The sequence below is a fragment of the Rhinopithecus roxellana genome, chromosome 17 (genome assembly GCF_007565055.1).
Source record: "Rhinopithecus roxellana isolate Shanxi Qingling chromosome 17, ASM756505v1, whole genome shotgun sequence".
Classification (NCBI taxonomy): domain Eukaryota; kingdom Metazoa; phylum Chordata; class Mammalia; order Primates; family Cercopithecidae; genus Rhinopithecus; species Rhinopithecus roxellana.
This window is the reverse complement of record NC_044565.1, coordinates 62,391,311-62,404,110: the sequence shown is the minus strand read 5'-3', so window position 1 is coordinate 62,404,110 and position 12,800 is coordinate 62,391,311. Positions and strand designations below refer to the sequence as shown.

Genomic DNA, 12,800 nt, shown 5'->3' with positions numbered 1-12,800 from the left:
TACACTGTGGTTGACATTCATTGGGAAAACTCAAACAATATAGACAGGATTGGACGAAAAGTGAAACTATCCTAACCCCATTCCCTAAATTGCACTTCCTGGAGACAAGCTTTAGAGTTTGGTGAATACAAACCACCTTTTCCTTGTGTAGTGCTAGTGATTCTAACACAAAATGCCTGGCCACTTTTGGGGGCGAGGATGGGGCAGGAAACAGCCCCTTTAGAGCTTCCTGGGTTTTAACTATGACAAAAGAATGTTAGGAACATGAAAATCACTCAGAAAGAAAATCCTTAGAGTGGGTCTCTCCCTATCTCCTGCCTCATAGGTTATTTAACTCTCAGTTACTGGCCTGGGTGGAGGTCCCTTAAGACATGATTTTCAAGCCATTCTGGAGGCATCAGAGGTCCCATAAGACTTTAAAATTTCATTAAAAAAAAAAAAAGTGGCCAGGCATGACAGCTCATGCCTATAATCTCAGCACTTTGGGAGTCAAAGGCAGGTAGATTGCTTGAGCCCAGGAGTTCGAGAGCAGCCTGGGCAATACAGGGAGACATTGTCTCTACAAAAAATAGGAAAAATTAGCCAGGCGTGGTGGCATGTGCCTATGGTCCTAGCTACTCAAGAGGTTGAGGTGGGAGGATCACTTAGGCCGGGGAGGCAGAGGTTGCAGTGAGCCGAAACTGCACCACTGCACTCCAGCCTGGGTGACAGAGTGAGACCTTGTCTCAAAAAATAAATAAATAAATAAAAAATTAAAAGAAAGCAAGAAAAGAAAGAAAACGTAGATTGGGTGTGATGGCTCGTGCCTGTAATCCCAGCACTTTGGGAGGCTGAGATGGGCGGATCACGAGGTCAGGAGATCGAGACCATCCTGGCCAACATGGTGAAACCCCGTCTCTACTAAAAATACAAAAATTAGCTGGGTGCGGTGGTGCATGCCTGTAATCCCAGTTACTCGGGAGGCTGAGGCAGGAGAATTGCTTGAACCAGGGAGTCGGAGGTTGCAATGAGCCGAGATCGTACCACTGCACTCCAGCCTAGCAACAGAGTAAAACTCTTGTCTCAAAAAAAAAAAAAAAAAAAAAAAAAGGAAGAAAACATAATAAGTACATCCACCAAATTCCATACTCTAAAGCACTCATGTTAACTCTTTCTTGGTTTGGGCACACCTCAGAAAGAAGTTTCTGTCATTCCTCTGCATACATGCAGGATTTGATGAGGAAAATTGTCTGTGGTGGTATATAGTATACAGACCTCTTCAGGAGAATTGCTTGAACCCAGGAGGCGGAGATTGTGGTGAGTCAAGATCGCGCCATTGCACTCCACCTTGGGCAACAAGAGCAAAACTCCCTTTCAATAAATATACATATATATATCTTTATGTCCATCTAAGCAACCTGGTAAAGCAGGTACAATATGACTTACAAGTGGGAAGCAGAATATTTTAAAATTTGGATCCTGAGCCTGATAGTGTATAGTGGGAAGCTGGGTTCTGAAATGGGCAGTCTTGGGTTTGAATAGCTTCTTCCCCCTGCCCCCAAGGCTGGAGTGCAGTGGTGCAATCACGGCTCACTTGATCTCCCAGGCTCAGGTCATCCTCCCACCTCAGCCTCCCGAGTAGCTGGGACTACTCGTGTGCCACCATGCCTGGCTAATTTTTGTGTTTTTCGTAGGAACAGGATTTCACCATGTTACCCAGAGTGATCTTGAACGCCTGAGCTCAAGCAATCCTCTGTGTCTTGGCCTTCTAAAGTACTGGGATTGCAGGTGTAAGCCACCTCTCCCTGCGTGAATAGCTTCCTGTGTGGCCTCTGATGAGGCATTTAACCTCTCTGAATCTCGGTTTTCTCATCCGTAAAATGGGGATAACAATATAAAAATAAAAGACATCCATATTCTTAAGAGTCATTGGTTATTTCTGGGCCTTCTCTTTGACTTTCTTTCTCTCTCTCTTTCTCTTTTTCTTTTAACATTTATTCCATTCACTGTATGCAATTCTTTCACTTTTTTTTTTTTTTTTCCAGCTGGAATCTAGTTCTGTCATCAGCCTGGAGTGCAGTGGCACGATCTCGGCCTGCTGCAACCTCTGTCTCCCGGGTTCAAGTTATTCTCCTGTCTCAGCCTCCCGAGTAGCTGGGATTACAGGCATGCACCACCATGCCCAGCTAATTTTTGTATTTTTAGTAGAGACGGGGTTTCACCATGTTGGCCAGGATGGTCTCAATCTCTTGACCTCTCATGATCCGCCTGCCTCGGCCTCCCGAAGTGCTGGGATTTCAACTGTGAGCCACCATGCCTGGCCCTCTTTGGCTGTCTTTCTAAGGTGATTTAATATCTCATAATTTCTACCATCTAGCATCTTTCTAACTACCCTTCTCAAGACCCCAGTCTTCTACTCCATCTAATCAAATCTTTCTCTTCCTTTAGGCAGTCCCCAGCCTCCGGGAGTCTTGTTCATTTCTTTGGAAGAGCAGCTTAGCTCTCTGCCTCACAGCACAATGCCGGAGTACCTTCCCTCAGAGCTAAAATTTCATCAGGAAGCAGCATTAAACAGAGCCTCTGCCTAACACTGCCTTCAGCACAAGGCCCAGCAAAAGCTCTTAACCCAATGTCCTTGAATACGATTCATTTTCTTGGGCAAGGTGCTCTCCTCCACCAGCATCTGTGAGCAGGAGAGAGTACCATCTTCAGATCTAAACCCCGCCATCTTCCTCAGGAGGCACAACTGCCTATTTGCTTCTTCTAGAAGGGGTGAAGTTACCAACGTGAACTTACAGATTTGTCCTAATAAAATGTTGCTTTTAGCTCTTTAATATATAGGGATCCCATGTTGGAGTTTACTAGAAATACAGGGTTCAGTCACTAAAAAAACAGCTGACAACCACTGACTTGGGTCTTTTCTGTTTGCTCCCTGCTAGTCAGAAGGAAGACAGTTTGTTCTATTTTCTTTTTCTTTTCTTTCTTTTTTTTTTAATTAGACAGAGTTTCACTCTTATCGCCCAGGCTGGAGTATGTGGTGCGATCTCAGCTCACTGCAACCTCTGCCTCCCGGGTTTAAGCAATTCTCCTGCCTTAGCCTCCCCAGTAGCTGGGATTACAGGCATGTACCACCACTCCCAGCTAATTTTTGTATTTTTAGTAGAGATGGGATTTTACCATGTTGGCCAGGCTGGTCTCGAACTCCTGACCTCAGGTGATCCACCCACCTCAGCCTCCTAAAGTGCTAGGATTACAGGCGTGAGCCACCATACTTGGCCTTATTTTCCTTTTGAACCACAAAGATCCTTTCTTTCTTCAGTATTTATTCAATTAACTTTATTTCTCTCATACTCCAAAACTAGCAGAATGTTTACATCCTGACATCTGAGGACACAAGACCCTCTCATCTTAATTTCTCTCAATCATAGCAGATTTTTACATTCTCTTCCTAATATAAATGCATTCATGAGTTACAGCTGCTGATTTTATAATTACCAACGAATTGGTTTTGGATGCAAGGAGACATTTTCTTCAAGTCACAGCATTTAGAACAGTCAACTGACCAGAATTTTAACGAGGTGATATTATGGTACATATTTGTTGTTGTTTTTTTTTTTTTTTTTTTTCCTGCCACAATATTTTTAATTACGTACAAAGGTCTGACATGGCACCCAGGGGCCCATTTCACCCACTGCTCTGTTTGGCCACCAGTCTTTTGTCTCTCTCTTCAGCAATGGTGAGGCGGATACCCTTTCCTCGGGGAAGAGAAATCCATGGTTTGTTGCCCTTGCCAATAACAAAAATGTTGGAAAGTCGAGTGGCAAAGCTGTTGCCATTGGCATCTTTCACGTGAACCACGTCAAAAAATCCAGGATGCCTCTCTCTGTTGGTGATCACACCAATTCTTCCCAGGTTAGCACCTCCAGTCACCATACACAGGTTACCAGTGTCGAACTTGATGAAATCAGTAATCTTGCCAGTCTCCAAATCAATCTGAATGGTATCATTCACCTTGATGAGGGGATCGGGGTAGCGGATGGTGCGGGCATCATGAGTCACCAGATGAGGGATTCCTTTTGTGCCCACAAAGATCTTTCTCACTTTGCATAACTTGTACTTGGCCTCCTCAGGTGTAATACGACGTACAGCAAAGTGACCCTTGGTGTCATAGATCAGACGGAAATTCTCTCCCGTCTTGTCAATGCTGATGACATCCATGAATCCAGCAGGGTAGGTTATATCAGTTCGGACCTTGCCATCAATCTTAATGAACCGCTGCATGCAAATCTTCTTTACTTCATCTCCTGTCAGGGCATACTTAAGTCTGTTCCTTAGGAAAATGATGAGGGGGAGACACTCTCTCAACTTGTGGGGACCGGTGGATGGACGAGGAGCAAACACACCGGTCAATTTATCCAGCATCCAATGCTTTGGAGCTGCTACCCGCTTCAGATGCTTCTTGGTACCACGAGCCATGGCTGCGTTAGGCAAGGAAAGAGGACCTCCGTCTTCCGGTGCGCGTAGCCATATTTGTTTATATAACTAAAACAACAAACTTAGATTTTAGATATTTTCCCTTAAAATGAACCCAACTTTCAACTGCTTTAGAAGAATATGTTGATATATTTCATTATGAATATACAAACTTGTATATAAAGAAATCCCTAAATGTTTGGAACTATTTCCTTTAATTTAATTTTATTATTTTATTTTATTTTGAGACGGAGTCTCACTCTGTTACCCAGGCTGGTGTGCAGTGGCATGATCTCAGCTCACTGCAAGCTCCGCCTCCTGGTTTCAAGTGCTTCTCTTGCCTCAGCCTCCTTAGTAGCTGGGACTACAGGTGTTCACCACCACCCCCAGCAAATTTTTGTATTTTTAGTAGAGACAGGGGTTTCGCCATGTTGGCCAGCCTGGTCTTGAACTCCTGACCTCGAGTGATCCCCGCCCCCACCTTGGCCTTCCAAAGTGCTGGGATTATAGGCGTGAGCCACTGCGCCCGGCCGGAACTATTTCCTTTAGGCCAACCTGAAAAATTGAGGTTGGCATAATGATAATGGTTGAGCTCTCAAAAAGATAAATAAAAGCATTTAACAGCCTACATGATCTTCAGTATATAGTAGCAATGAGTATTAATTATGAAATTGTATCTTGAAGATTTCTAAAAAATGCAATCTTGAGAAATAAATTACAGAAAAAAAGAAACTCTTCAAACACAAATTTTAAAAAATGACACTAGACTATAAGCTCCACAGGGCAGGGATTTTTGTCACTTCTGTGCTCTGCTAGATCTCCAGCGCCTAGAACAGGGCCTGGCACATGGTAGGTACTCAGTAAATACATGGTGAATGAATATATATATATATATATATATATATATATTTGAGACGGAGTCTCGCACTGATGCCTGGGCTGGAGTGCAGTGACACGATCTCGGCTCACCGCAACCTCTGCCTCCCAGGTTCAAGCGATTCTCCTGCCTCAGCCTCCAGAGTAGCTGGGATTACAGGTGCCAGCCACCATGCCCAGCTAATTTTTTGTATTTTTAGTAGAGACGGGGGGGTTTCACTATGTTGGCCAGGCTGGTTTCGAATGCCTGACCTCGTGATCCACCCACCTCGGCCTCCCAAAGTACTGGAATTACAGGCGTGAACCATTGCGCCCGGCTGGTGAATGAACACTTTCAACAATAAAGTTTGATTAAAAATTTAAGAAATTACAGGTGCCCTCGATAGGCAATCGATCAACTGGAAACTAAAAAGCCAGATAATTTTGCATCTTAAATTGACCCTGAAACAAATTGAGTAAGTCCAGTTTTTCTTTTCCATTTACAACTGGTTATTGGTTTAAAAAGCAGCCAAACACCCCAGTTGAGAAAAACCAAATAATTGGATATGTTTTAATATATAAAATGTTACACTTGTTAAATGTTATTGACCATAGCTTTCTCATCCCTGCTTATGATCCTTGTTGGCTTTTATTTTCTAACATTCTTTAGGCTGCAGGTGACAAAAAGCAAACTCCAACTAAACTGAAGCAGTAAACGAGTGGAAGGACTCTGAGGTGACTGATGAGCTTGACAAACAAGCTCATGGGCCCTCCCTCAAGGACTAGAAGGCAAGGCTGAAAACCATCAGGACTCTGCCTCTCGCTGGATATCTGCTTCATTCTCAATTTTTTCCCATGAGGTTGGAATCAAGGTTGTCAGCATCACTGGGACTTCTTCCTTTCCTGAGAGGAAATATCTTCCTAGCTCCAGTTAGAGAGATCCTAGGGAGGGACACCTATGTGACCTATTTGGGGTCACATTCCTGTCCTGTGGACAGGTGTCTGTGACGAGGAAGGAAAGATAGGAAAGAACTTGAACTTTGAGGCCGGGTGCAATGGCTCAGCAGTGGCTCACGCCTGTAATCCCAGCACTCTCGGAGGCCGAGGTGGGCGGATCACTTGAGGTCAGGAATTTGAGACCAGCCTGACCAACATGGCAAAACCCTGTCCCCATCTCTACTAAAAATACAAAAATTAGCCAGGCGTAGTGGCGGGCACCTGTCATTCCAGCTAATTGGGAGGCTGAGGCAGGAGAATTGCTTGAACCCGGGAGGCAGAGGCCGCAGTGAGCTGAGATCACACCACTGTACTCCAGCCCGGGTGACAGAGTGGGACTCCATCTCAAAAAAAAAAAAAAAAAAAAAAAAAAGACCTTGAACATTTTGAACGTCTCCCCTTTAGACCATGTTAGCAGGATGAAGAGGACAGAGTAGCTCCCCTAAAAGAGGGGTGGGCCATTCTCAGGAATGTCTTACTGAGGGTCACAGTTGGTGAGGAACTGGATTGGCTTCTAGTTTAGTATGCTTTCCATTAACGACCAGTGTTTCCACAAATAAATGCAGCCCACAGACCAGTGTGGCTTTACTTGATATTTGGCTTTACTTTATAAAAATACACAACTTAAATACATATGACACTCTGTTTACAAGACATAAACAACTGGTAGATTTAACATTTTCAGTTATTTCAACAGAAAGAAAGTATGTAAATTACCTTGTAAGAGCAAAGAGTTCATTTATAGACTCTGCTTTCACAGTTAAGGGGGAAGAATGCCCAGGGGCAATCAATGCAGGAAGCTAACCAACACTGTCCAGCTCTCCAGCAAAACTCATCTCGCCAACAGGGCCTCTATTGCATCGCCTAATATTGCACTGCTTGTTAGACACCATCTCACTTATCCATGTCAAAAGTGTCAGCTTTTGTCTTCTCTAGAAAAGTTTAATGGAAAAAAACAATGTACAAACGGTAAAACTGTGTCTTACAATTGTGCTAAATACCAATTATGAGAAGTACGAACCTCTCTTTGCTTTGCAAAGCTTGCAATGAAAGGTGGTTAGCTATATTTTGCAGCTAAGTTCATTTTCAAGTTTTACAAAAACTTTGATTCAGAGTAAACTTGATGGGGTACAGTGGCAAAGGAGGTGACATTCCCATGCCTAGTGGAATTAGTTGTAAGGGGGCACTGTCACTGTCAAAGGCAACATGCACGTGGCTTACAGCTCCACCCTTTCTAACTTTTGGCAAAATCCCTCCCTTCCCCTTGTGATGCTGTCATTGTTCTATGGGGAGCAGCTCCTTTTTTTTATTTTTTTTTGAAACTGATTCAGAACTTGCAGTGGCTGCTTACTTACTCTGGCTATCTTTCAGAAATTTAGCTGCCTTATCTATGGCTCGTTTAACTAACAGTGAATTAGGTACTAGTTTATAGGTATAAAGAAATAGTTACTTAGTTGAGAATTCAATATATGAGAACATATTAGAGTAAGTTTCCTGAGGTAAATGTATGCCTTAAAGAATGATGTGCAATCTATAGAACTGTAACATTTTCTCTTGGGTAGCAACACAATGACCCCCAAGTCTGGACTTTTAAATTAACAGGCTAATAAAACTAAGGATACATTGATATAGAGAAATAAAATGACAATGCTGAAGTCAAAGAAATATTGACAGCTGAGATATCAATTCAAAAGGAGGCATGAAGGGGAACACAGGAACAGAAGGAGGCTGTATTTTAAAGTGCTTAGGTAGGTTAGAAGATGAATTTAAAATGCCTCCAGGGATTTCTAACAAGTTTAAAAAGTGTTACTTCTTGGTGACTCAGATGTTGAAGACATGGCTTTTCTTTAACAATAGCTATTCAAACTTTTTATTCTTTTTTGAAAAACAAGATCCTCTATAAAAATGTTTTAGCCATTGTAATTATTCTGCTAGCTGTTACTCTCACTAATGTATTTTGAAATCCTAACTGGCTGAAGAATTTTTAATAAGGTTGAACTACAAAGCACACATTTGCACCAAGAATTTAAATTAATGCATAGATGTCTGTGAAATTTTGCATGAAGTTAGCGCCAAAAAACCCTTTCCATTGAGCTCATGCTTTGTTATTTCTTCACGTTCTGCCGAAGGCTCACAGAAGTCAGAACAATTCTAGGACCCTGAAGCTTCACTTGCTTCTTTTATTCCTTTTATGTAAATAAAGAGGTATATGGCCATTCTTAGCATTAATATGAAGGTTGGAAACTGAGTCCCAAGACCTAAGAATCAAGCTCAGGCTAAATTTCACCAACTCACACATAAGGATATGAATGGAAGCACTAATGAATTTTCTCTGCTATAATTGCTCATCTGTGCAATATGGTTGAATGAGGTTCCCAATCTATTATGTAATAACAGTGATGAAAACTAATACCAGCTTTTATACAGGGCCACATATTCAGTGAGTTGTCACGTCAATTTGGGCTGACACTACCATGCATGATCCCTCATTCATATGACTTCTACATTCTGCTGTGAGGCCAGACGTGTCTGAGTGCTTTCAGCATGATAAAGGCCTTCCTTAAGCAAAATTTAGGTCCTGAAGAACTCTGGGTTGGAGTTCTGTAGCCTCAGAAGCCAGTTAAAGGCCAGAGGAAAATCTCGCAAGAAATAACATATATCAATCAGTTCATTTAAAAAGTTGTTTTGATATTACCAAGATGAAAAGTGCTATGATAAAGCAATGTTCTGGTTTCCTGATGACAAGCTCAGTGCAGCACGAGTACAGGCATACAGTGAAAAGCTGCTGTGTGGAAAATCCACAAGACTGCAGTGGGCTTGGATTGGAAGAGAGTGGCTTTTCTTCTTAGGTGGTAAGGTAGATGCTCTCTGGCAATCCATATGGGATAGCTTTTTAAAATCCACAGGATAGGAAGATTTTATATACTTTCAAGCCCCAATTAGTACAGCTAATTGAAAGTATATAAAAATGTTAGTTAATGTGGTTGTAGCTAAAAATATGATGTAGCAAGAGTGATGACGTAATAAGTCAAGTGGTGAGACTGGTTCTATAAGCACCGTAAGGAGTGCCAGTCCTAATACGGGAACTTCATCCATCCCTTATATACCAAGGAGGAGACTGTAGCCAGAGAATGTATTTTGTAAGCTATAGTTTAAAAATACTACTCTTCAGAAATTTGGAGCCCAAGCAGGAATTACAGAGATTCCTCCCAATAAAGGCCCTGAGATCTCCCCTGACTGCCACCCAAAGGATCCACACTTGTGTCTGGTCAACCAGGTTCAGGTCAAGGCTTAGAAGAGGGAGGAGGCAGTGGCCAGAAGCCAGGGACTCAAGAGGAGAGAAACGATGGCAGATGTGGGGTTCAGAAAAAACACAAGAGGGGAAGGGGAAGAGGGGAAAAAAGGAAGAAACAACACTGGTAAGGAAGTGCAGAAGAGGCCAGCTTTGCTGAGGAGTGGCCTTGGCTTTCTCACCTGCCTGTGGCAAAGGCTGGCAATAAGACAAGGGCTAAGCCTCACAGGGAGTCTCTCCTCCTGCATCAAGCTTGCCCGAGCTTGGCTGGCCTTTTCCTCTGCTGATGTGCATAATCTTCAAGTGTGACTTGTAAGTATCTTTCTTTCTTTTTTTTTTTTTTTTTAAGAGACAAGGTGTTACTATGTTGCCCAGGTGGGACTTGAGCTCCTGGGCTCAAGCAATCCTCCTGTCTCAGCCTCCTGAGTAGCTGGGACTACAGGCGGATACTACTGCACCTAGCTCCTGCAAGTACTTCTGTCTTGGGGCCTGATTCCTCATTCCCAGGTGCACAATGCTCTCTACTGCTACCAGCAACCATTTCTATGGCAAGGGAAAGGCCTCAGATCCAGGGACAGGATGAGGAGCAGCCAGTGTACCTAGAATTTGTGGCTACCACCACCTTTTCTCTTAGGACTGGCTTGTCTCTCCCCCTGGTGGCTGCAGAAGAGGAACAGAGTGAATATCATAAAGGACTGCTCAATTCAGAACTGTATCACCTCATTTTACAAACTCCCAAAGGGCTGCTAAGAGTCATTATTATAGATTGATGGTTATTCAGAACTGTATCACCTCATTTTACAAACTCCCAAAGGGCTGCTAAGAGTCATTATTATAGATTGATGGTTAAAATACCACCTAAGGAACTCATCGTAAAAGCAGTAACTTGTCTGTAAGGTCACACCAAACTTACAGGGATTCTGATGTTGTTTGCTTCCATTTTTGTTATTTTCTTCTCTGATGATGAATTCAGTAAAAAACAAAAAGTGAAAGGGTCCTCTTGTCCTCTCTTCCCTCCCTCCAGGAACCTCGTGGATTTCCCCAAGTGAAATGTCTAAGGGATACTATAATTACAGAGCTGACGAATGAGAAAAAATTCAGATTATCTAGAAATATGAAATGAAGTAAGCGATGCTCAGTTCTCTTCACTTCATACAAATAAAGATCATTTCTCAGTAAAATGTCTATGAAATGGGCACCTGAATTTACTGATATACAAATGACAACACATGAATGAAAAGAGCAGTGAGATTCTGGGAAGGAAAACTCCATGTTGGTTATTTCACCTCTAGGGAAAGTCTGTTTGCATTTGAGTCCCACACGTGGCTTTTTTCTCTACTTTCTACTTGATGTTTTTCAGGAGGGCTATCCGAGCATTCACAACTGCTTTGAAGGCATCTTCACTGCCAGGTGCTACACATTTGTCAGGGTGAAGAAGCACAGCAAGTTTCCGATACGCTTTATTGACTTCATCCCTGGGAAAAGAAGCCAAGATCTATGTTAGTAACAAAGTCAGCCCAACCCACTGCATGTTAGCTGTTTCGATACACGTATCTCTTGCAGTGAACATATCCTAAATTATTACCCTTTCTCAAAGGCAGGATTAAAGGACGAGAAAACAGACAACGAACCAATAAATAACACTTTATAACACAAATTGAAAAAATTATTATTACACAATGCAAAAAGTATGTAAATGCTAACAAAACACTTAGTAAAAGAATAATCAGATGAAAACAGGCAGTACTTGGCACCTCGCAGGCACTCAGCATATCTTTGCTGATTGAAAGAATAAGGGCTTGGGCATCAGGGAAGGCACCCAGAGTCGCCTTCTGAAAGAGGGGGTTCTGGGAGAGAACCAACAGTGGCCTGGAATGGAGCCCGAACACAGCACAGACAGAAAGCAAAACACCCCCAACACGTGGGCTTGATAAACAATCACAACAGTAGGTGTTTCATGACAAGTGTGTGCTGGGAAAACTGTTTCTCAAAGTTAGGATACAGGAGGTTGTTACATAACCCAGGCATGAGTGAGTACAAGAGTTTAGATTAAGGTATTTGTGGAAGGAAACAAGGGAAGATAAAAGATAAAGAAATGGCAGAAGTGGATGATGAGCTGAATATCCAGGAGGAGAAGATGAAAGGAAAGGGGCTGAAATGAGCTCTAGGGTCAAGGTCATGAGGAATCTGAGGCCCAAGAAGGTGACACCACTGAGCAAGCAAGGGATGCTGGAAAGGGGTAGCCCAGAATGACCATGAGCTCACTGAGACCAAAGAAGAAACATGACAGAGATCAGTATTATCTGGAGAGGAAAGGAGCAGTAGCTGTGCTTTTCCAATCCGGCGGTTCCCATAAACCAGCAGCGCTCCAGGAGAGAGCTGCAGGCTTCTGAGCTCCTCAAAGAGCCAAAACTGGCTGGGGAGGGGCCCGGACACACCTGTCCCTGTCCCCACTGGTCATCATCATCTGATGTCAGGCCTCCCAGAAGGCTCTAAGTACCCAGTCACTCCCCTGTCAGATTAAGCTCTGTCTCTACCAGATGGTTTTATTTCTCACCTTCCTTTTATAATTCAGGGTTCCAGTGATCCTATAAGCATGGATACGGTGCTTTACCAAATGCCCTAGCCTTTCTCCTTTATTTTTTATCAGAAGGATTTCTAATGTGGCTCTCCAAATCAGATGGCCTTTGATACCTTGGCTATGATGGAAAGTTTTATGTATCAGCTTGGAGAGACTGAGGTCATAGTGTCATGTTAGCAGTTCTCCAAGTCTTAGGCATACATTCTAGGGCCTTTTCTGCTTTCTGTTCTTAGAGGGGTCCTGAATTTTCTTGTTTTAGCAAGAACCTTGTTCTTTCAGAAGGCTACTCTGGGGGGGCCTTCCTGGTGCCCTGCATGTTGTTTTTCTACATGTATAATTTTGATAATTCGTGAACAAGAATGACATTCTCCCTCTCTGAAGCAATTCGAATTGTCAGAATTTTATTTGTCCCAAAGACCCACATCCTTGAGGAAGGTACAGCATCCTCCCTCTTCTCCACGAGGGAGTCCTGGGAAGAGCCCTTCCAGCCACTCTGCCTCCCGAGACAGGGTGTGCACATGGGGTCAGTAATTACACCTGGTCCTCTGCACTAAGAGTGCCTTTCAAGATTTGCAGGTAGCAGGAGAAATTCTCAAGATGTAACAAATACATCAATTCTGTTGA

At 43.0% G+C, this 12,800-nt stretch overlaps 2 protein-coding genes across 7 annotated transcripts in view; both read right to left on the bottom strand.

Annotated features, from left to right (window-relative positions):
* Positions 1-3,585: 3,585 nt before the first annotated feature.
* On the bottom strand, positions 3,586-4,497 carry LOC115894353 (40S ribosomal protein S4, X isoform-like). Its single transcript, XM_030921746.1, has one exon. The coding sequence runs from the start codon at positions 4,453-4,455 to the stop codon at positions 3,664-3,666; it is 792 nt and encodes a 263-aa protein (XP_030777606.1). The 5' UTR covers positions 4,456-4,497; the 3' UTR covers positions 3,586-3,663.
* Positions 4,498-6,892: 2,395 nt separating this feature from the next.
* The window catches only part of DNAJC27 (DnaJ heat shock protein family (Hsp40) member C27), a 28,676-nt gene continuing 22,768 nt past the window's right edge, over positions 6,893-12,800 (bottom strand). For 5 of the 6 annotated variants that reach the window (XM_010358506.2, XM_030921447.1, XM_030921448.1 and 2 more), the window contains exon 7: positions 6,893-11,070. In XM_010358506.2, coding sequence (XP_010356808.1) covers positions 10,938-11,070 — 133 coding nt within the window. In that variant the 3' untranslated portion in view covers positions 6,893-10,937. The remainder of the gene's footprint in view (positions 11,071-12,800) is intronic. The other variant, XR_004054410.1, reaches the window with a different exon arrangement.

Coding starts and splice junctions, on each gene's coding strand:
- LOC115894353 (XM_030921746.1), bottom strand. CDS start 4,455: ATGGCTCGTGGTACCAAGAAGCATCTGAAGCGGGTAGCAGCTCCAAAG.